The sequence below is a fragment of the Bombina bombina genome, chromosome 3 (genome assembly GCF_027579735.1).
Source record: "Bombina bombina isolate aBomBom1 chromosome 3, aBomBom1.pri, whole genome shotgun sequence".
Lineage (NCBI taxonomy): Eukaryota > Metazoa > Chordata > Amphibia > Anura > Bombinatoridae > Bombina > Bombina bombina.
In genome coordinates, this window is record NC_069501.1 from 660,391,228 (window position 1) to 660,413,275 (window position 22,048).

Genomic DNA, 22,048 nt, shown 5'->3' on the forward strand with positions numbered 1-22,048 from the left:
TTCTGGAGTGCCCCATAGCTGAGTCAGCTGGGCAAATACCTCCGGGTGGAGTTCCCACTCCCCCGGATGAAAAGTCTGACGACTTAGAAAATCCGCCTCCCAGTTGTCTACTCCTGGGATGTATGTATGTATCTATGTTAGAACTAATTAGATAAGCGACAACAAATAACACCATCTCCAGAAATATTTAAATATAATACAATAAACTTCTGTGAAAATTATCATGAAGTCAAGCACAAAATAGAGACAACATTGATCACCCTAAACATGTAAATAGAAATGTTATTCCCCCTTTAGAAATGTCTAATGTATCATTTAGAATATATATACTTATTGTATGCACTAAAAAATGATATGTATCTATGTTAGAATTAATTAGATAAGCGATAACTAATAATACCATCTTCAGAAATATTTTACAATAAACTTCTGTGAAAATTATCATAAAGTACGGAATAGAGACAACATTGATCGCTAAAGGAAATGGTCTAGAAGAGGTTAACATGAAGGCAGCAAAATTAGGCTACACAAGATACAGAATCGACTCATTCAGGTATCTTGAAAAAGGCTAACAGCCGAAATGCGTAGAAACCGGAAAGGACCGACAAACACACGCTAAGATCCTGAGCTTACAAACAGGAAAGGATCTGACGAGTTTAGTCACAAAGAACGAATTCGAAACACTCCGGTTGCCTTGCCAGCCACGGAAAGTCAGGAGACGGAAACAGGGCTGTTGACAAGAAGTCCGTGAGCACCTCCTATTTGGGAAACAGAAGCCACTAAACTCCGGTTGCCTTGCCAGCCACGCTAAGTCAGGAGACAATAACCAGGCTGTTGACAAGAGGTCCGGGAGCATCTTACATCGGAAAAGGCGAATATACAGATCGGTGGAAAGAGACGGAACCACACAGAGCTCTAAGTAGGAGCCACACACCAAAAATATCGGAACAGTGCACTGTCCAACCAAGGATAAAGAAGAGAAAAGAGCCAAAAAAAGTATGTAAATTAAATATAAGCAATTGCTTGTATTTGACAATCCGGCCGTAACTTGTTGCAATATCTGGCCATAATTTGTTGCAAAAGACAAAATTGTTTTGTACGGCCAATTAAGCCTGTTTTAAAGCAAAATACTTGGGACATTATACATCGAAAGATATCTCAAGCTAAAGATGAACTTTTAAACAATAAGATAAACTCTTACCCAAATATATTATCTTTGTCGAAAACTATTTAAAGAAGATGGTTTAGATATATTAATGTGTTGAAAGATAATTATCTTTATATATCGATAAGAATTATTACATGTTTTTTACCACATCTTGCTGAAATCGAGTGTATTGTTGTATAAATTATATACCGATAAGATTATGTACAAAGATTATTATTTTACAAAACCCTAATTTTATAAAGTTACCTAAAAAAGTGAATTTTGACACCGGTGTCTATTAGAATTTTACTGTTTTTTAAATAATTGATGTGTAATATTAAGCAAGATACAAACTCAAAGCAATATCTTTTATATTGATTTAATAAAAGAAAAAAAATGTATACATAAAGCATACAGTGGTGTATATCAAAATAGTAAGATTGCAAACATTGTCATTTATACAAATTAAAAATGAAATACATAAAGGGTAGAGGGGTGTATACATAAAAATACGCTAATCAAAGACGATTACAAAATATAGTCCATTTCGATGTGAAGTTTTGAATTAATATTCACAATCTAAATGATAATATTCATGGGAACCAACTAGTCAAAATAAAGCAACACCCACTAAGAGGTAGAAACGAACTATTACTAAGAAATAAAAAAGGTTGTCAAATAGGAATTAGCCAACCCCTGACGCCACCTTAGCGTGTATATTGAATTGCATAAACCTGTGGGATTAGTTTATTTAAAGGTGAGCAAAATTCCATATTGATCAGGACAAGTATTAAAATATTTTCTGGAGGTATTTAAGCCTTTGGCTGGGGTGTCTTTACCTCCTCCTGGTGGCCAGGTTCTTAATTCCCACAAGTGATGAATGAAGTAGTGAACTCTCCTCCCTATGATGGAAATGAAATCATCAGGTATGCAAGGTGTGTTTCATACATTCATCTCCGATTGCACATGCAGCTCCCCAGGCTGATCCTAATCCTCCCACGGGAGGGGCCCTTTGGCCACCAGATTTTTCTGAGAAGTTACAGACGGCGATGTCTGCGGCCTTCAATGCCTTACCACACCCTGCTAAGCGCAAGCGAAAGGTGAATCATAGCTATCCGTCCCAGGGGTCATCGGCTCCGCTGTTATGTCTCTGACAGATTATCCGCTGAAGAAGACGACTCCGACTCTTCGGAGGACGCTCTTTCTGGGTCTGTATCGTCGACATCTAGGCCTCGTCTTCGGAGGAGACAGATTTTAAATTTAAAATGGAGCATTTGCGCTTCCTGCTAAAAGAAGTGCTAGCTACGTTAGAGGTTCTGGAGCCGAAATTCCCGGAGGAACCTTCGATCCCTAAACTAGATAGGGTTTACGAGGACAGGGTGGTACCACAGACCTTCCCGGTTCCCATTAAAATGGCTAATATTATTAAGAATGAATGGGTGAAACTTGGCTCGTCATTTCCCCCCTCTTCTTCTTTTAAAAAGCTGTTCTCCGTTCCGGACTTGCAGCTCGAGCTATGGGGGCCATTCCTAAGGTGTATGGTGCTATTTCCACTCTCGCTAAGCGAACGACTATCCCGCTCAAAGATAACTCTTTGTTCAAGGAGCCCATGGACAAAAAATTGGAGTCTTGGTGGACCCGCCCGGGACAGCTGTCCCAGGGGACATCCTTCTTGAGACCATCCTGGAAGATTGTGACCACGGACGCAAGTTTATCAGGATGAGGTGCTGTTTGGGGTGCCAGAAGGGCACAGGGCTGGTGGACTCGAGAGGAGTCGACTCTACCAATAAATATTCTGGAACTTTGAGTGATATTCAACGCTCTGAGGGTTTGGCCCCACCATTCTATTGCTAAAGATTTTACTTATTATTCCCAAATTCACGGTTCTTATTCCCGCCTTGATTTTTTATTTTTTATCCCATGGTTGCTGGATAAATTCCAAGCCTCATATATAGGGAATTGTTCTTGGTTGGATCATGAACTTGTAGTGGTAAAGCTCCCTCCACTATATCTTCTAGACCAGGGGTCGCCAACCTTTCGGACCTCAGGGACCACTAAACTTACAATTTTGAATGTATATATTTACACATTTCTAAGAATTATTTTTTGGAATTAACTAAGTGAATGACAGATGAAGGGTGAGTGCCAACTTTTGAGCTGGAGGCAGAAAGTGGAGGGGGAAAGAATTATGTTTAATAGGACCACAAGACTTTCAAGTTACTGCCCCAGTTAGGAATTATTCAAAACTACTTATGATCATGGACAGACATTGGAGTTATAAATTAAGTTTATATCAGAAAGCTCTCAATAAGGATGTGAGCTAACCACGACTGATGTTACTGGTAATTACTATAATACTGGTGGGATATGGCTGATCTGCTGGATGGCAATTACTGGAATTCAGGTGGAATGGCTTTGTGCGCGTAAAAATGATTAGAATAAAAAATAATTAATATTTAATTCAAGAAAAAGAAGATGGAGGGGAGGAAGACACACAGTGGTGTAAGTCCATCTGAAGGCATTAAATACAAAGAGATAGGTAAAGGGAAGAAAATAAATGAAATAGGAGAAAACAAAATGTAAGATTTTCTATTTTTACATACTTTAATTCCACTATTTCAAACCAAGACTATACCAACCTCTGCTGGCTTTAGAATGGAAGCATCTTTCTCTGAGCAGCGCGCCGGGCGGGAGGAGTTAAAAATACAGTCTAGATACGCAAGTTGTGCAGTACCACGCAACGTGCGTAGGGAGATTGTAATTTGACTCGTCCGTCGGTTTTCTCTGATGTCCAGCCAGGGGATGACACCATCAGAGGAGATTAAGTCCTGCTTGAAGGTGTCAAGGACCACTAACATCTTCTTGTGGACCACCAGTGGTCCATTGACCACTGGTTGGCGACCGCTGTTCTAGACCACTCTGGATGCTTCCAGACTCCATATTTGTATCTCCAGGCTTTATGGACAAAATATCTATGGAGATCCGTACTTTTCTCGCAATTAATGACAATATTGAAGTTGATGATTTCACACTATAAAGCTCATTTAAGGGGTCTTTTTTATTAAAAAAACTGGCAAACATTCGTAAGCAGCCAGGAGCATTCCTATCTCAAGTCATTGTATCCTTAGGCACTCTTTAGGTTTTACATAAACGCACACTAGACCCTTTTATTCTTACTCAGCTTCAGTCGGTCAGACAATCCATTCAAGCATTAAAACGTGAATGTGTTCAAGATCAACTTAGAAGGCTCCGTCATCTGTTCTATGCCAAAGTTAATAAAGCAGATCATATATTGGCAATTCATCTCCTTAATAGGACAACACAAGCTCGTATTCATTATTTGCAATCTAGAGGTTAAAAAAGTACCAACTCGGGATGCATAGGTCAGGAATTTACTGTTGATTGAGGTTATATGTTGGAAAAGCTACGTAGATTTGTATTCTCAGATACCTTATGTTGTTTGGTTTTAGCTCTCTATTCTTATCCCTCGGCTGTAGTTCAGTGGATGGGGCCTTTCCTCATGCCCTTTTTGATCACCAACGGAACTCATCAGGTTTGTCCCCTTTCACCTCTATTATTTTCATTAGTATTGGAATCCCTGGCGGAGGCAATTCGGAATTCTGGAGATGTAGCGGGGGTTTCCTTGCATAATACGATTTAGAAAGTTCCACTTTTTCAGATGATCTGACTGTGATGTTTTCTAACCTAACCACGTAATTACGGCTTTATTTGACCTTTGAAATCAGTTTAGCTTTATTAGCTACTATAAACTTAACATCATAAAAACTGAATCATACGTCATTTATGTTTTTGCTTCCCTTAGTGGGTCATCAATTACTGGCTGATAACAGGAAACGTCGGCGGGATTCCCACTGGGGTCAGCAAAAAATAAAACTTTTTTTTTTTTTAAATAGACAGCGGACAGTAAATGTATAGGTGACAAGCAATGTTCCCTCTAAGGTGCGCAGTAGTGTGGCCATGCACCTTCCCTCTCTGTGTAGCGCAGACAGTACATCAGGCCACGCAAAACACAGGAGAAAAGAAAGAAAGACTCAGATGCTTTGTTATCCTGAACAGAACATCAGGTCACCACTAGAGAATATAGGAATTAGCAGTCCCACTATTAGCCGCCAGCTGCCACCTCTGTAAAATCACCTGCTTACACACTTGCCCTTATTTTCCTTAGCGTAGTATGGTCAAACTGATACATCTTCCCTTCTTAAATATGGCTATTATAGAATCCTGAAGTTGCTATACCCAGAAATGCCGACTCGCCTCCTACTGCACTCGGAACTGTCGGGTTCGTAGGTAGCAGTACTCTAAGCATCAGTCATAGCTGTCTGTCAGTCTACAGGCCTCACAATCGCATCATGATTCCCTTCACCGTAAATATTAAGGTGTCCACACGCATGCTAAGCATGGCGCTCACCCCGCAAAACAAGGGAGCACTGGACTGGTGAGTTTCAATGGGTGGAGATGCCAGAGGTCATGAAGTGTCAGTTTCATGATAGGATATGAATGTGTTCTACTGACAGATAACTTTATAGAACACATACGTGTCCCAATGCAAATTGATTTAGTTAGGTTTACATCTTTTTTATGGCTGCAAATACAATTTTCTACACATTTTCCCCAATATAACTATATATATCTAAATATGTTATGCCATAATTTTGTTTAAGATATTTGTGCATTAAACAAAGTAAAAGATCAGTGAGTTTTGTGCCAGAGACAGTAAAGTCAAGATAAAACTTTAATACTTGTGACAGTTCATGAAATTTTAAGTTCACTTTTTTGGGGGGGGGGGGGTTTCCCCGTTCTCCTTTGTTGAAAAGCATACTTAGGTAATCTCAGGCATGGCAATGCACTTCTTAGAGCTAGCTAGTAATTTGGTAGTTATACACAAGTACCTCTTCTCATTAGCTCACCAGATGTGTTCGGTTAGGTCCTAGTAGAGCATTGCTGCTCCTGTTACTTTTCAACAAAAGATACAAAGATAATAGAATATGTGTGTGTGTGTATATATATACAGTATATATATGTGTGTGTGTGTGTATGCTCAATGCCACACACAAGTGGTATCAAGCCCACACACACAAAAAAACAATTGCACACAATGAAAAAAATTAGGGGGAACATTGGTGACAATAAATCTATAGGTGGCATTTTTGGGGGAATACTACAGAACAGGGCTATATATATATATATATATATATATATATATATATATATACACACACTGTGTTATCAGAAATAATTTGATGCCAATTTATAGATGCCTTGATGGCAATACATGGTATGCTCAGTAGCGCTATATATATATATATATATATAAATAATAAAAAATAAAATAGCTTTGAAAAAGCTGTTGGTTTAGTGATGCCACAAATAATACATTAGCTTGAATAAAACTGTTGGTATAGTGATGCCACAAATATTAAATTAGCTTTGGAAAAAGATGTTGGGTTATTGATGGGTTGTCAATAGCTTTGAGAAAAGCTTTTCTGCCACAGAGTAACGATCCTGCCTGACTGGAAGCAAAATTTAAAATGGGAAGTTGCGCCGGTTCAATATGAAGAGAGATCCCATGAGCTCAGGAATTACCTGTAGCTCCAATGTGTATATATATGTTGTGCAGTACAATAAGCAAAGTACCGCACATCGTGTATATGTGTGTGTGTGTATATATATATATATATATATACACAGTATCTCTCAAAAGTGAGTGCACCCCTTACATTTTTGTAAATATTTTATTTGTTTTCATGTGACAACACTGAAGAAATGACACTTTGCTACAATGTAAAGTAGTGAGTGTACAGCCTGTATAACAGTGTAAATTTGCTGTCCCCTCAAAATAACTCAACACACAGCCATTAATGTCTAAACCGTTGGCAACAAAAGTGAGTACACCCCTAAGTGGAAATGTCCAAATTGAGCCCAAAGTGTCAATATTTTGTATGGCCACCATTATTTTCCAGCACTGCCTTGACCTTCTTGGGTATGGAGTTCACCAGAGCTTCACAGGTTGCCACTGGAGTCCTCTTGCACTCTTCAATGACAACATCACAGAGCTGGTGGATGTTAGAGACCTTTCGCTCCCCCACCTTCCCTTTGAGGATGCCCCACAGATGCTCAATAGGGTTTAGGTCTGGAGACATGCTTGGCCAGTTCATCAGCTTTACCCTCAGCTTCTTTAGCAAGGCAGTGGTAGCCTTGGAGGTGTGTTTGGGGTCGTTATCATGTTGGAATACTGCCCTGGAGTCCACTCTCCGAATGGAGGGAATCATGCTCTGCTTTAGTATGTCACAGTACATGTTGGCATTCATGGTTCCCTTAATGAACTGTAGCTCCTCAGTGCCAGCAGCACTCATGCAGGCCCAGACCATGACACTCCCACCACCATGCTTGAATGTAAGCAAGGCACACTTGTCTTTGTACTCCTCACCTGGTTGCCGCCACACACGCTTGACACTATCTGAACCAAATCATTTTATCTTGGTCTCATCGGACCACAGGACATGGTTCCAGTAATCCATGTGCTTAGTCTGCTTTTCTTCAGCAATCTGTTTGCGGGCTTTCTTGTGCATCATCTTTAGAAGGGACTTCCTTCTGGGACAACAGCCATGCAGACCAAATTGATGCAGTGTGTGGCGTATGGTCTGAGCACTGACAGGCTGACCCCCCCCCACCCTTTCAACCTCTGCAGCAATGCTGGCAGCACTCATACGTCTATTTCCCAAATACAACCTCTTGATATGACCCTGAGCACGTGCACTCAATTTCTTTGATCGACCATGGTGAGGCCTGTTCTGTGAAACCGCTGGAGTGGAACCTGCCTGTGAAACCGCTGTTTGGTCTTGCCCACCGTCTTCTTTGCCATAAGGTGCCAAATTTAACACACCTGCTCCCCATTCACACCTGACACCTTGTAACACTAACAAGTCACATGATACCGGGGTGGGGGGGGGATGACTAATTGGGCCCAATTTGGACATTTCCTTTTAGGGGTGTACTCACTTTTGTTGCCAACGCTTAGACATTAATGGCTGTGTGTTGCGTTACTTTGAGGGGGCAGCAAATTTACACTGTTATACAGGTTGTACACTCGCTACTTTACATTGCAGCAAAGTGTCATTTCTTCAGTGTTGTCACATGAAAAGATAAAATATTTACAAAAATGTGAGGGGTTTACTCACTTTTGTGAGATACTGCGTGTGTGTATATATATATATGTGTGTGTGTGTGTGTGTTTGTGTATACATACGTTGTGATGGCTTAAGGGGTTAAAGGGACACTAAAGTCAGAATTAAACTTCCACGATTCAGATAGAGGCTGCAGTTTTAAGATACTTTCCAATTTACTTTCTTTATGAAATTGTGCACAGTTTTTTATATGCACACTTTCTGAGGCACCAGCTACATATGTACACATATGATTCTGTGGTTTGGTTGAAAGGCTGTCACATAAAACATGGGCGCTTTCTAAATTTTCAGAAAAAAAATCTGTTCATGTAAAATTCAGAGTACGTGCTATTTTTTATTATGCACTTGCTGGTATTGCAATTCTACTGTATTTAAAGGGACATAAAAGCCATGTACTAAATTACTTGAAAGTGATGCCTCATAATTTTAAAAAGCTGACAAGAAAATATCACCTGAACATCGCTTTGTAAAAGGGAAGATATTTTACCTCAACATTTCTACAGCTCACAATAGTACGTGCTTAGTGAACAGTTATTCTTCATGTACTGTCTAACTGCATGTTGAAGAATAAAGGAAAAACAACAGCCAATCAGTTCATGAGTGCTGATGTCACAATTTGCTTTACACTGATCACAGAAGATTTCACTGAAATCTTGTGAGATTTCATTGTAAACTTCATTAAAAGGACAGTATACACCAATTTTCATGCATGTACTAGACACTACTATAAAGAAGAATATGCACAGATACTGATCTATAAATCCAGTATAAAACCTTTTAAAATCTTACTTAGAAGCTCCCAGTTTAGCACTGTTAAGGAGGTTAGTCTGGGACACCCACTGAAAGGGGCTGAGAAAGCAGGAAGAGCAGACCTTCCCCTTCATATAAAAAGACCCATTACACAAGCAGGAGTCTGTAGACTTTGGTCTACATCTGATAATTTGTGTTTGCTTAAAATCAGCAAAATGTTATTAAAATTAAACAAAACTATATATTGTTACAAAAACACTCCTAGCTGGGCTATATAACTGGGTCCGACACTATAGGCTGGTTTGCAATACTGCTTCCAGATAATTTTTAAAATGCCAAACTTGTCCCTACATTTTGTGCATAAATGGGAAACTATAATCTGTCATGAAGAAAATAAAATAGTAGGCACAGTTTGGTTCATTGTCTCTTTTAATATATTGCAGTTTCTGGACCCAAAAATTTAAGCATCTCAACATCTCCTACAAAGGGTACCCGTCACTTAATGCAGTCCCCTCCTAAAGCTGCCCCAGCACAGAGGGGGCGGAAGCCAATGCGTGACAAGCTTCTGGGACAGGTCTCCACTGCCTCAAGTAAAGGAAAACAAAATGCTGCATTTTCAAAAAACATGCCCGATATTGAAAACCTCAAAGGACGTTCGAAGGGATTGAAGCCAGGAAGAAAGGTATTATTCTATAGTTTGGCACTGTTAGCCCTTCCAGGAACTACCCAGCTCTTACTTTTTATTTGCTTTATTTTCTTTTTTTAGGGAAATTGAAAGTAAACTTTTTAAGACTTGCTTTCATCACTGCATGTAAACATGTTTGTTAAATGCTGCCTTGTAAGCTATGATATGTATTTTTACAGATACTCTCATTTAAACCAATCTTACTGTAGGTTTCATTTGTGAATTTTCTTTTATAATATGATAGAAAAAGCCATGTTGCCCCATATCTTTACTAAAATGCAATAGTGTACATTTTATTTAGTTAAAACATAGGGGCACATTTATCAAGCTCCATACGGAGCTTGATCCCCCGTATTTCTGGCTAGCCCCGCTGCTCCATAACCTGTCCACCTGCACTGAGGCGGCGGACAGACATCGCCAAAAATCAACCCGATCCAATATGATCGGGTTGATTGACACCCCAATTGGCCTGCGAATCTGCAGGGGTCGGTATTGCACCAGAAAATGCAGACAGCGCATGCTGTCGGTATTTATCAATGTGCAGCGTCCATGATCCGCAATATCGGATCATATCCGCTCGCACATTAATAAATAGGCCCCAGAAGCTTTTCTTAGTGAATTCCTTTATTTATTGATTTTATATGCTGGCGTATGATTATGTTTCACTTTTCAGGGGGGGGCGATTTTATTTTTATATATATATATATATATATATATATATATCTTTATTTCTTTCATGTAACTGGCAAGAGTCCATGAGCTAGTGACTTATGGGGATATACATTCCTACCAGGAGGGGCAAAGTTTCCCAAACCTCAAAATGCCTATAAATACAACCCTTACCACACCCACAATTCAGTTTTACAAACTTTGCCTCCTATGGAGGTGGTGAAGTAAGTTTGTGCTAAGATTTCTACGTTGATATGCACTTCTCAGAATTTTGAAGCCCGATTTCAGAGTACAGTGAATGTCAGAGGGATGTGAAGGGAGTATCACCTATTGAATGCAATGGTTTTCCTCACAGGGATCTATTTCATAGGTTCTCTGTTATCGGTCGTAGAGATTCATCTCCTACCTCCCTTTTCAGATTGACGATATACTCTCATATTCCATTACCTCTACTGATAACCGTTTCTGTACTGGTTTGGCTATCTGCTATATGTGGATGGGTGTAGTCTCTTTTTCCAATTGACTGTCTTTTAAATTCGCGGGCAGAATTAGGCTCGCGAGAGCGCAATATGCCAGAGTTTATTGCATCATTCTTGGCGCAAGATTTTTTTTGGCGCAAAGTTACGTTCATTGACGCAAATTCGTCATTTCAGGCGTCTTAGTTGACACTGAGTCCTTTACGTCATCTATAACGCAAGTGTGTCGTCTTTGGCGCAAACAAATATTTTTCTGTTTGTTGTGCATCATACTTGGCGCCAAATATTTTCTTTATTTAAGACCTAATTTCTATTTGCCTCCTGCCTTTTTCTATGCCATATAAGGAAATTGATAATTTTGCTTTATATGTTGTTTTTTTCTCTTACATTCAATGATTGAACACTGCGGCCTGATAACAGTTCTACCAAAGCTAAGTGCATTTGTTGTAAACTTGTGGGGGTTATACCTCCAGCTGTGGTTTGTAATAGTTGTCATGATAAACTTTTACATGCAGAGAATGTATCTATCAGTAGTAGTTCATTACCTGTTGCTGTTCCCTCAACATCTAATGCACATGATATAGCTGTGAATTTAAAAGAATTTATTGCTGATTCTATTCAGAAGGCTTTGTCTGCCATTCCGCCTTCTAATAAATGTAAAAGGTCTTTTAAAACTTCTCATAAAGTTGATGAAATTTCAAATGACCAGCAACATACTGAATTATCCTTCAGAAGATCCTGCCTCAGATATTGACACTGACAAATCCTCTTATTTATTTAAAATGGAGTATATTCGTTCTTTGTTAAAAGAAGTGTTGATTACATTAGATATGGAGGAAATTAGTCCTCTTGATATTAAAACTAGTAAACATTTAAATTCTGTTTATAAACCTCCTGTGGTTATTCCAGAGGTTTTTCCAGTTCCTGATGCTATTTCTGATATGATTTCTAAAGAATGGAATAGGCCTGGTACTTCTTTTATTCCTTCTTCAAGGTTTAGAAAATGGTATCCTTTGCCAACAGTTAGATTGGAGTTTTGGGAAAAGATCCACAAAGTTGATGGGGCTATCTCTACTCTTGCTAAACGTACTACTATTCCTACGGAAGATAGTACTTCTTTTAAAGATCCTTTAGATAGGAAACTTGAGTCTTATCTAAGCAAAGCTTATTTATATTCAGGTCATCTTCTTAGGTCTGAAATTTCTTTGGCTGATGTTGCAGCTGCTCCAACTTTTTGGTTGGAAACATTAGCGCAACAAGTAACGGATCATGATTTGTCTAGCATTGTCAAGTTGATTCAACATGCTAATAATTTCATTTGTGATGCCATTTTTGATATTATCAAAATTGATGTTAAATCTATGTCTTTAGCTAGAAGAGCTTTGTGGCTCAAATCTTGCAATGCTGATATGACTTCTAAGTCCAGATTGCTATCTCTTTCTTTCCAAGGTAATAAATTATTTGGTTCTCAGTTGGATTTAATAATTTCAACTGTCACTGGGGGGAAGGGAGTTTTTCTCTTGTAAGGTGTGTCCAGTCCACGGATCATCCATTACTTGTGGGATATTCTCCTTCCCAACAGGAAGTTGCAAGAGGATCAACCACAGCAGACCATAGCTCCTCCCCTAACTGCCATATCCAGTCATTCTCTTGCAACTCTCAACAAGCATGGCGGTAGTAAGAGGAAAGTGGTGAAATGTAGCTGTTATCTTGCTTCAATCAAAAGTTTGTTATTTTTAAATGGTACCGGAGTTGTACTATTTTGTCCCAGGCAGAAAAATAGAAGAATCTGCCTGTGATTTCTATGATCTTAGCAGGTTGTAACTAAGATCCATTGCTGTTCTCACACATGACTAAAGAGAGAGGTAACTTCAGCGGGGGAATGGCGTGCAGGTTTTCCTGCTATGAGGTATGTGCAGTTAAGATTTTTTCTAGAAGATGTGAATGCTAGAAAATGCTGCTGATAGCAAATTTATGTAAGGTAAGCCTGAATACAGTGATTTAACCCCTTAACGACCAAGGACGTACGCCACACGTCCTCAAAAAAAATACAGTTAATGACCGAGGACGTGTGGCGTACGTCCTTGGTCTGGAAAGCAGCTGGAAGCGATCCTGCTCGCTTCCAGCTGCTTTCCGGTTATTGCAGTGATGCCTCGATATGGAGGCATCCTGCAATAAGCCCCCTTGGCCATCCGATGCAGAGAGAGCCACTCTGTGGCCCTCTCTGCACCGGACATCGATGGCCGGTATCGTTGGTGGGTGGAAGCTTACGTGGGAGGCGGGTGGGCGGCCATCGGTGCTCAGTGTGAAGTGGAGGGGGGCGGGATCGGGGGCGGGATCTACGGGGGCGCGCACGGGGGGTGGCGGGCGGGCGCGTGCACAGGGCGGGAGCGGGTGGGAACCGCTACACTACAGAAAAAAATAAAGTGAAAAGTAAAAAAATAATTAAGTATAAGTATTACAAATGTAATCTAAGGGATCTGGAAGGGGTTGGGGGTTGGTCTTGGTGGGGGGGGAAAGCTACACTACAGAAAAGGGCATTTTTTAAAACAAAAGGCACATTTTTTTACAAAACTGGGTACTGGCAGACCGCTGCCAGTACCCAAGATGGCGCCCATTAAGGCAGAGGGGAAGGGTTAGAGAGCTGTTTGGTGGGGGATCAGTGAGGTTGGGGTCTAAGGGGGGATCCTACACATCAGCATATGTAAATATGCTTTTTTTTTAACAAAAAAGGGCCAAATACCTTTTATTTTAGTACTGGCAGAGTTTCTGCCAGTACTTAAGATGGCGGGGACAATTGTGGGGTGGGGGAGGGAAGAGAGCTGTTTGGGAGGGATCAGGGGGTCTGATGTTTCAGGTGGGAGGCTGAGCTCTACACTAAAGCTAAAATTAACCCTGCAAGCTCCCTACAAGCTACATAATTAACCCCTTCACTGCTAGCCATAATACACGTGTGATGCGCAGCGGCATTTAGAGGCCTTCTAATTACCAAAAAGCAATGCCAAAGCCATATATGTCTGCTATTTCTGAACAAAGGGGATCCCAGAGAAGCATTTACAACCATTTGTGCCATAATTGCACAAGCTGTTTGTTAATAATTTCAGTGAGAAACCTAAAATTGAGAAAAAATTAAAGTTTTTTTTTAATTTGATCGCATTTGGCGGTGAAATGGTGGCATGAAATATACCAAAATTGGCCTAGATCAATACTTGGGGTTGTCTACTACACTACACTAAAGCTAAAACTACCCCAAAAAGCTCCCTACATGCTCCCTAATTAACCCCTTCACTGCTGGGCATAATACACGTGTGGTGCGCAGTGGCATTTAGCGGCCTTCTAATTACCAAAAAGCAACGCCAAAGTCATATATGTCTGCTATTTCTGAACAAAGGGGATCCCAGAGAAGAATTTACAACCATTTATGCCATAATTGCACAAGCTGTTTGTAAATAATTTAAGTTAGAAACCAAAAGTTTGTGAAAAAATTTATGAAAAGTGAACGATTTTTTGTATTTGATTGCATTTGGCGGTGAAATGGTGGCATGAAATATGACAACATGGGCCTAGATCAATACTTTGGGTTGTCTACTAAAAAAAAATATATACATGTCAATGGCTATTCAGAGATTCCTGAAAGATATCAGGGTTCTAATGTAACTGTCGCTAATTTTGAAAAGAAATGGTTTGGAAATAGCAAAGTGCTACTTGTATTTATGGCCCTATAGTTTACAAAAAAAGTAAAAAACATGTAAACATTGGGTATTTCTAAACTCAGGACAAAATTTAGAAACTATTTAGCATGGGTGTTTTTTGGTGGTTGTAGATGTGTAACAGATTTTGGGGGTCATAGTTAGAAAAAGTGTGTTTTTTCCCATTTTTTCCTCATATTTTATAATTTTTTTTATAGTAAATTATAAGATATGATGAAAATAATGGTATCTTTAGAAAGTCCATTTAATGGCGAGAAAAACGGTATATAATATGTGTGGGTACAGTAAATAAGTAAGAGGAAAATTACAGCTAAACACAAACACCTCAAAAATGTAAAAATAGCCTTGGTCCCAAACGGACAGAAAATGGAAAAGTGCTGTGGTCATTAAGGGGTTAATAGCGACTGGTATCATGCTTACTTTCTGAGATAATACTCTTTTATATTTACAATATAAAACGTTTGCTGGCATGTTTAAACGTTTTTATATATACTTTGGTGATAAAACTTTATTGGGGCCTAGTTTTTTCCACATGGCTGGCTTAAATTTGCCTAGAAACAGTTTCCTGAGGCTTTCCACTGTGTTACTATGAGTGGGAGTGGCCTAATTTAGCGCTTTTTTGCGCAGTAACTTTTAATGACTGAGACATCCAGCTTCCTCCAGGAGTCCCCTGAATGCTATAGGACATCTCTAAAGGGCTCTTAGGCTTTCCAAATTCGTTTGTTGGGGAAGGTAGGCCCACAGCAAGGCTGTGGCAGTTGGTGTGACTGTTAAAAAAACGTTTATATCGTTTTTTTTATCTGTTTTTTGAACTAAGGGGTTAATCATCTATTTGCAAGTGGGTGCAATGCTCTGTTACCTTATTATACACACTGTAAAAATTTAGTTTGATTTACTGCCTTTTTTCACTGTTTTTCAGATTCTGACAAAATTTGTTTCTCTTAAAGGCACAGTACCGTTTCTTATATTTGCTTGTTAACTTGATTTAAAAAGTTTTCCAAGCTTGCTAGTCTCATTGCTAGTCTGTATAAACATGTCTGACATAGAGGAAACTCCTTGTTCATTATGTTTAAAAGCCATGGTGGAACCCCCTCTTAGAATGTGTACTAAATGTACTGATTTCACTTTAAGCAATAAAGATCATATTTTGTCTTTAAAGAATTTATCACCAGAGGAATCTGACGAGGGGGAAGTTATGCCGACTAACTCTCCCCACGAGTCAGATCCTTTGATTCCCGCTCAAGGGACTCACGCTCAAATGGCGCCAAGTACATCCAGGGCGCCCATAGCGTTTACTTTACAAGACATGGCGGCAGTCATGGATAATACACTGTCAGCGGTATTAGCCAGACTACCTGAATTTAGAGGAAAGCGAGATAGCTCTGGAGTTAGACGAAATACAGAGCATACTGACGCTTTAAGAGCTATGTCTGATACTCCCTCACAATATGCAGAAGCTGAAGAAGGAGAGCTTCTTTCTGTGGGTGATGTTTCTGACTCAGGGAAGATGATGCAACCTAATCCTGATATTTCTACATTTAAATTTAAGCTTGAACACCTCCGCGTGTTATTCAGGGAGGTTTTAGCTGCTCTGAATGACTGTGATACAATTGCAGTGCCATAGAAATTGTGTAGACTGGATAAATACTATGCAGTACCGGTGTGCACTGATGTTTTTCCAATACCTAAAAGGTTTACAGAGATTATTACTAAGGAATGGGATAGACCAGGTGTACCGTTCTCTCCCCCTCCTATTTTTAGAAAAATGTTTCCAATAGACGCCACCACACGGGACTTATGGCAGACAGTTCCTAAGGTGGAGGGAGCAGTTTCTACTCTAGCAAAGCGTACTACTATCCCTGTCGAGGACAGTTGTGCTTTCTTAGATCCAATGGATAAAAAGTTAGAGGGTTACCTTAAGAAAATGTTTATTCAACAAGGTTTTATCCTACAGCCCCTTGCATGCATTGCTCCTGTCACTGCTGCTGCGGCATTCTGGTTTGAGTCTCTGGAAGAGGCTTTACAGGTAGCGACTCCATTGGATGACATACTTGACAAGCTTAGAGCACTTAAGCTAGCCAATTCTTTTGTTTCTGATGCCATTGTTCATTTGACTAAACTAATGGCTAAGAATTCTGGTTTTGCTATCCAGGCGCGCAGAGCGCTATGGCTTAAATCATGGTCAGCTGACGTTACTTCAAAGTCTAAGCTGCTTAACATTCCCTTCAAGGGGCAGACCCTATTCGGCCTGGTTTGAAGGAGATTATTGCTGATATCACTGGAGGAAAAGGTCATGCCCTTCCTCAGGATAGGTCCAAATCAAGGGCCAAACAGTCTAATTTTCGTGCCTTTCGAAACTTCAAGGCAAGTGCGGCATCAACTTCCTCTAATGCAAAACAAGAGGGATCTTTTGCTCAGTCCAAAACGGTCTGGAGACCTAACCAGGCCTGGAACAAAGGTAAGCAGGCCAAAAACCCTGCTGCTGCCTCTAAGACAGCATGAAGGAACGGCCCCCTATCCGGTAACGGATCTAGTAGGGGGCAGACTTTCGCTCTTCGCCTAGGCGTGGGCAAGAGATGTCCAGGATCCCTGGGCGTTGGAAATTATATCCCAGGGATATCTTCTGGACTTCAAGGCTTCCCCCCCAAAAGGGAGATTTCACAATTCACAATTATCTGCAAACCAGATAAAGAGAGAGGCATTTTTACACTGTGTACAAGACCTCCTAGTTATGGGAGTGATCCATCCAGTTCCAAAGGAGGAACAGGGACAGGGATTTTACTCAAATCTGTTTGTGGTTCCCAAAAAAGAGGGAACCTTTAGACCAATTTTGGATCTAAAGATCTTAAACAAATTCCTCAGAGTTCCATCATTCAAGATGGAGACTATTCATACCATCCTACCTATGATCCAGGAGGGTCAATACATGACTACAGTGGAGTTAAAGGATGCTTATCTTCACATTCCGATACACAAAGATCATCATCGGTTTCTCAAGTTTGCCTTCCTAGACAGGCATTACCAGTTTGTAGCTCTTCCCTTTGGGTTAGCTACAGCCCCAAGAATTTTTACGAAGGTTCTGGGGTCGCTTCTGGCGTTCCTAAGGCCGCGGTGCATAGCAGTGGCCCTTTATTTAGACGACATCCTGATTCAGGCGTCAAACTTCCAAATTGCCAAGTCTCATACGGACATAGTGTTGGCATTTCTGAGGTTGCATGGGTGGAAGGTGAACGAGGAAAAGAGTTCTCTATCCCCCCTCACAAGAGTTTCCTTCCTAGGGACTCTGATAGATTCTGTAGAAATGAAAATTTACCTGACGGAGTCCAGGTTATCAAAACTTCTAAATTCTTGCCGTGTTCTTTATTCCATTCCTCGCCCTTCAGTGGCTCAGTGCATGGAAGTAATCGGCTTAATGGTAGCGGCAATGGACATAGTGCAGTTTGCACGCCTACATCTCAGACCGCTGCAACTCTGCATGCTCAGTCAGTGGAATGGGGATTACACAGATTTGTCCCCTCTACTAAATCTGGATCAAGAGACCAGGGATTCTCTTCTCTGGTGGCTATCTCGGGTCCATCTGTCCAAAGGTATGACCTTTCGCAGGCCAGATTGGACAATTGTAACGACAGATGCCAGCCTTCTAGGTTGGGGTGCAGTCTGGAACTCCCTGAAGGCTCAGGGATCGTGGACTCAGGAGGAGTCACTCCTTCCAATAAATATTCTGGAACTGAGAGCGATATTCAATGCTCTTCAGGTTTGGCCTCAGTTAGCAACTCTGAGGTTCATCAGATTTCAGTCGGACAACATCACGACTGTGGCTTACATCAACCATCAAGGGGGAACAAGGAGTTCCCTAGCGATGTTAGAAGTCTCAAAGATAATTCGCTGGGCAGAGATTCACTCTTGCCACTTATCAGCTATCCATATCCCAGGTGTAGAGAACTGGGAGGCGGATTTTCTAAGTCGTCAGACTTTTCATCCGGGGAGTGGGAACTCCATCCGGAGGTGTTTGCACAATTGATTCATTGTTGGGGCAAACCAGAACTGGATCTCATGGCGTCTCGCCAGAACGCCAAGCTTCCTTGTTACGGATCCAGGTCCAGGGACCCCAAGGCAACGCTGATAGATCCTCTAGCAGCGCCTTGGTCCTTCAACCTGGCTTATGTGTTTCCACCGTTTCCTCTGCTCCCTCGTCTGATTGCCAAAATCAAGCAGGAGAGAGCATCAGTGATCTTGATAGCGCCTGCATGGCCACGCAGGACTTGGTATGCAGATCTGGTGGACATGTCATCCTTTCCACCATGGACTCTGCCGCTGAGACAGGACCTTCTACTTCAAGGTCCTTTCAACCATCCAAATCTAATTTCTCTGAGGCTGACTGCCTGGAGATTGAACACTTGATTTTATCAAAGCGTGGTTTCTCCGAGTCGGTCATTGATACCTTAATTCAGGCACAAAAGCCTGTCACCAGAAAGATCTATCATAAGATATGGCGTAAATATCTTTATTGGTGTGAATCCAAGGGCTACTCATGGAGCAAGGTCAGGATTCCCAGGATATTATCTTTTCTCCAAGAAGAATTGGAGAAAGGATTGTCAGCTAGTTCCTTAAAGGGACAGATTTCTGCACTATCTATTCTTTTGCACAAGCGTCTGGCGGATGTCCCAGACGTTCAGGCATTTTGTCAGGCTTTAGTTAGAATCAAGCCTGTGTTTAAACCTGTTGCTCCACCTTGGAGCTTAAATTTGGTTCTTAAATTTGGTTCCGTTTGAACCTCTTCATTCCATAGATATCAAACTTTTATCTTGGAAAGTTCTTTTTTTGGTAGCTATTTCCTCGGCTCGTAGAGTTTCCGAGTTATCTGCCTTACAATGTGATTCTCCTTATCTGATCTTCCATGCAGATAAGGTAGTTCTGCGTACCAAACCTGGGTTTTTACCTAAGGTGATATCTAATAAGAATATCAATCAAGAGATTGTTGTTTCGTCTATTACACAATCTGGACGTGGTTCGTGCTTTAAAGTTTTACTTACAAGCTACTAAAGATTTTCGTCAAACATCTGCATTTGTTTCTTGTCTACTCTGGACAGAGGAGAGGTCAAAAGGCTTCGGCAACCTCTCTTTCTTTTTGGCTAAGAAGCATAATCCGCTTAGCCTATGAGACTGCTGGCCAGCAGCTTCCAGAAAGGATTACAGCTCATTCTACTAGAGCTGTGGCTTCCACATGGGCCTTTAAAAATGAGGCTTCTGTTGAACAGATTTGCAAGGCGGCGACTTGGTCTTCGCTTCATACTTTTTCTAAATTCTACAAATTTTATACTTTTGCTTCTTCGGAGGCTATTTTTGGGAGAAAGGTTTTACAGGCAGTGGTACCTGCCTTGTCCCTCCCTTCATCCGTGTACTTTAGCTTTGGTATTGGTATCCCACAAGTAATGGATGATCCGTGGACTGGATACACCTTACAAGAGACAACATAATTTATGCTTACCTGATAAATTTATTTCTCTTGTGGTGTATCCAGTCCACGGCCCGCCCTGTCATTTTAAGGCAGGTATTTTTTAATTTTAAACTACAGTCACCACTGCACCCTATGGTTTCTCCTTTCTCTGCTTGTTTTCGGTCGAATGACTGGATATGGCAGTTAGGGGAGGAGCTATATAGCAGCTCTGCTGTGGTTGATCCTCTTGCAACTTCCTGTTGGGAAGGAGAATATCCCACAAGTAATGGATGATCTCTGGACTGGATACACCACAAGAGAAATACATTTATCAGGTAAGCATAAATTATGTTTTTTGCCTCAGGATAAAAGACCTAAGGGTAAATCTAAAACTTCTAACCGTTTTCGTTCCTTTCGACAAAATAAGGAACAGAAACCTAATCCTTCCCCTAAGGAATCTGCTTCCAATTGGAAGCCTTCTTCAAATTGGAATAAATCCAAGCCATTTAAGAGATCAAAACCAGCCCCTAAGTCCGCATGAAGGTGCGGCCCTCATTCCAGCTCAGCTGGTAGGGGGCAGATTAAAATGTTTCAAAGATGTTTGGCTCAATTTGGTCCAAAATCATTGGATTCAGAGTATTGTCTCTCAGGGGTACAGAATAGGATTCAGAGTAAGACCGCCTGTGAGAAGATTTTTTTCTTTCACGCATTCCAGCAAACCCAGTAAAGGCTTAGGCTTTCCTGAAGTGTGTTTCATACCTGGAGTTATCAGGGGTAATCATGCCAGTTCCGTTTCAGGAACAGGGTCTGGGGTTTTATTAAAATCTATTCATTGTCCCAAAGAAAGAAAATTCATTCAGACCAGTTTTGGATCTAAAGATTTTGAATCGATATGTAAGAGTACCAACTTTCAAAATGGTGACTATAAGGACTATTCTGCCTTTTGTTCAGCAAGGGCATTATATGCCCACAATAGACTTACAGGATGCATATCTTCATATTCCGATTCATCCATATCACTATCAGTTCCTGAGATTCTCTTTTCTTGACAAGCATTACCAATTTGTTGCTCTTCCTTTTGGCCTAGCGACAGCTCCAAGAATCTTTTCAAAGGTTCTCGGTGCCCTACCTCTGTAATCAGAGAGCGGGGTATTGCGGTATTTCCTTATTTGGACGATATCTTGGTACTCGCTCAGTCTTTACGTTCTGCAGAATCTCACACGAATCAACTAATGTTGTTTCTTCAAAGACATGGCTGGAGGATCAATTTACCAAAAAATTATTTAATTCCTCAGACAAAGGTCACCTTTTTAGGTTTCCAGATAGATTCAGTGTCCATGACTTTGTCTCTAACAGACTAGAGACGTTTGAAATTGGTTGCAGCCTGTCAGAACATTCAGTCTCAGTCATTCCCTTCAGTAGCTATGTGCATGGAAGTTTTAGGTCTCATGACTGCAGCATCGGGCGCGATCCCCTTTGCTCGTTTTCATATGAGACCTCTCAAGCTTTGTATGCTGAACCAATGGTGCAGGGATTATACAAGGATATCACAATTAATATCCTTAAATCCCAATGTTCGACTTTCTCTAATGTAGTGGTTAGATCACCATCGTATAATTTTAAGGGCCTCTTTCGTTCGTCCAACCTGGACTGTAATCACAACAGATGCGAGTCTTTCAGGTTGGGGAGCTGTTTGGGGATCTCTGACAGCACAAGGGGTTTGGAAATCTCAAGAGGCGAGATTACCAATCAATATTTTGGAACTCCAGTCAGTCTTGGCCTCTGTTGAAGAGAGAACCGTTCATTTGTTTTCAGACAGACAATATCACAACTGTGGCATATGTCAATCATCAGGGTGGGACTCACAGTCCTCAAGCTATGAAAGAAGTATCTCGAATACTTGTTTAGGCAGAATCCAGCTCCTGTCTAATTTCTGCGGTTCATATCCCAGGTATAGACAATTGGGAAG

General features: G+C 40.8%; 1 protein-coding gene across 1 annotated transcript in view; it reads left to right on the top strand.

Moving 5' to 3' along the window:
- The window catches only part of SCML2 (Scm polycomb group protein like 2), a 787,256-nt gene that overhangs the window by 558,536 nt on the left and 206,672 nt on the right, over positions 1 to 22,048 (top strand). The window contains exon 7 of the mRNA XM_053707393.1: positions 9,546 to 9,784. Within this exon, the coding sequence (XP_053563368.1) occupies positions 9,546 to 9,784 (239 nt within the window). The remainder of the gene's footprint in view (positions 1 to 9,545; positions 9,785 to 22,048) is intronic.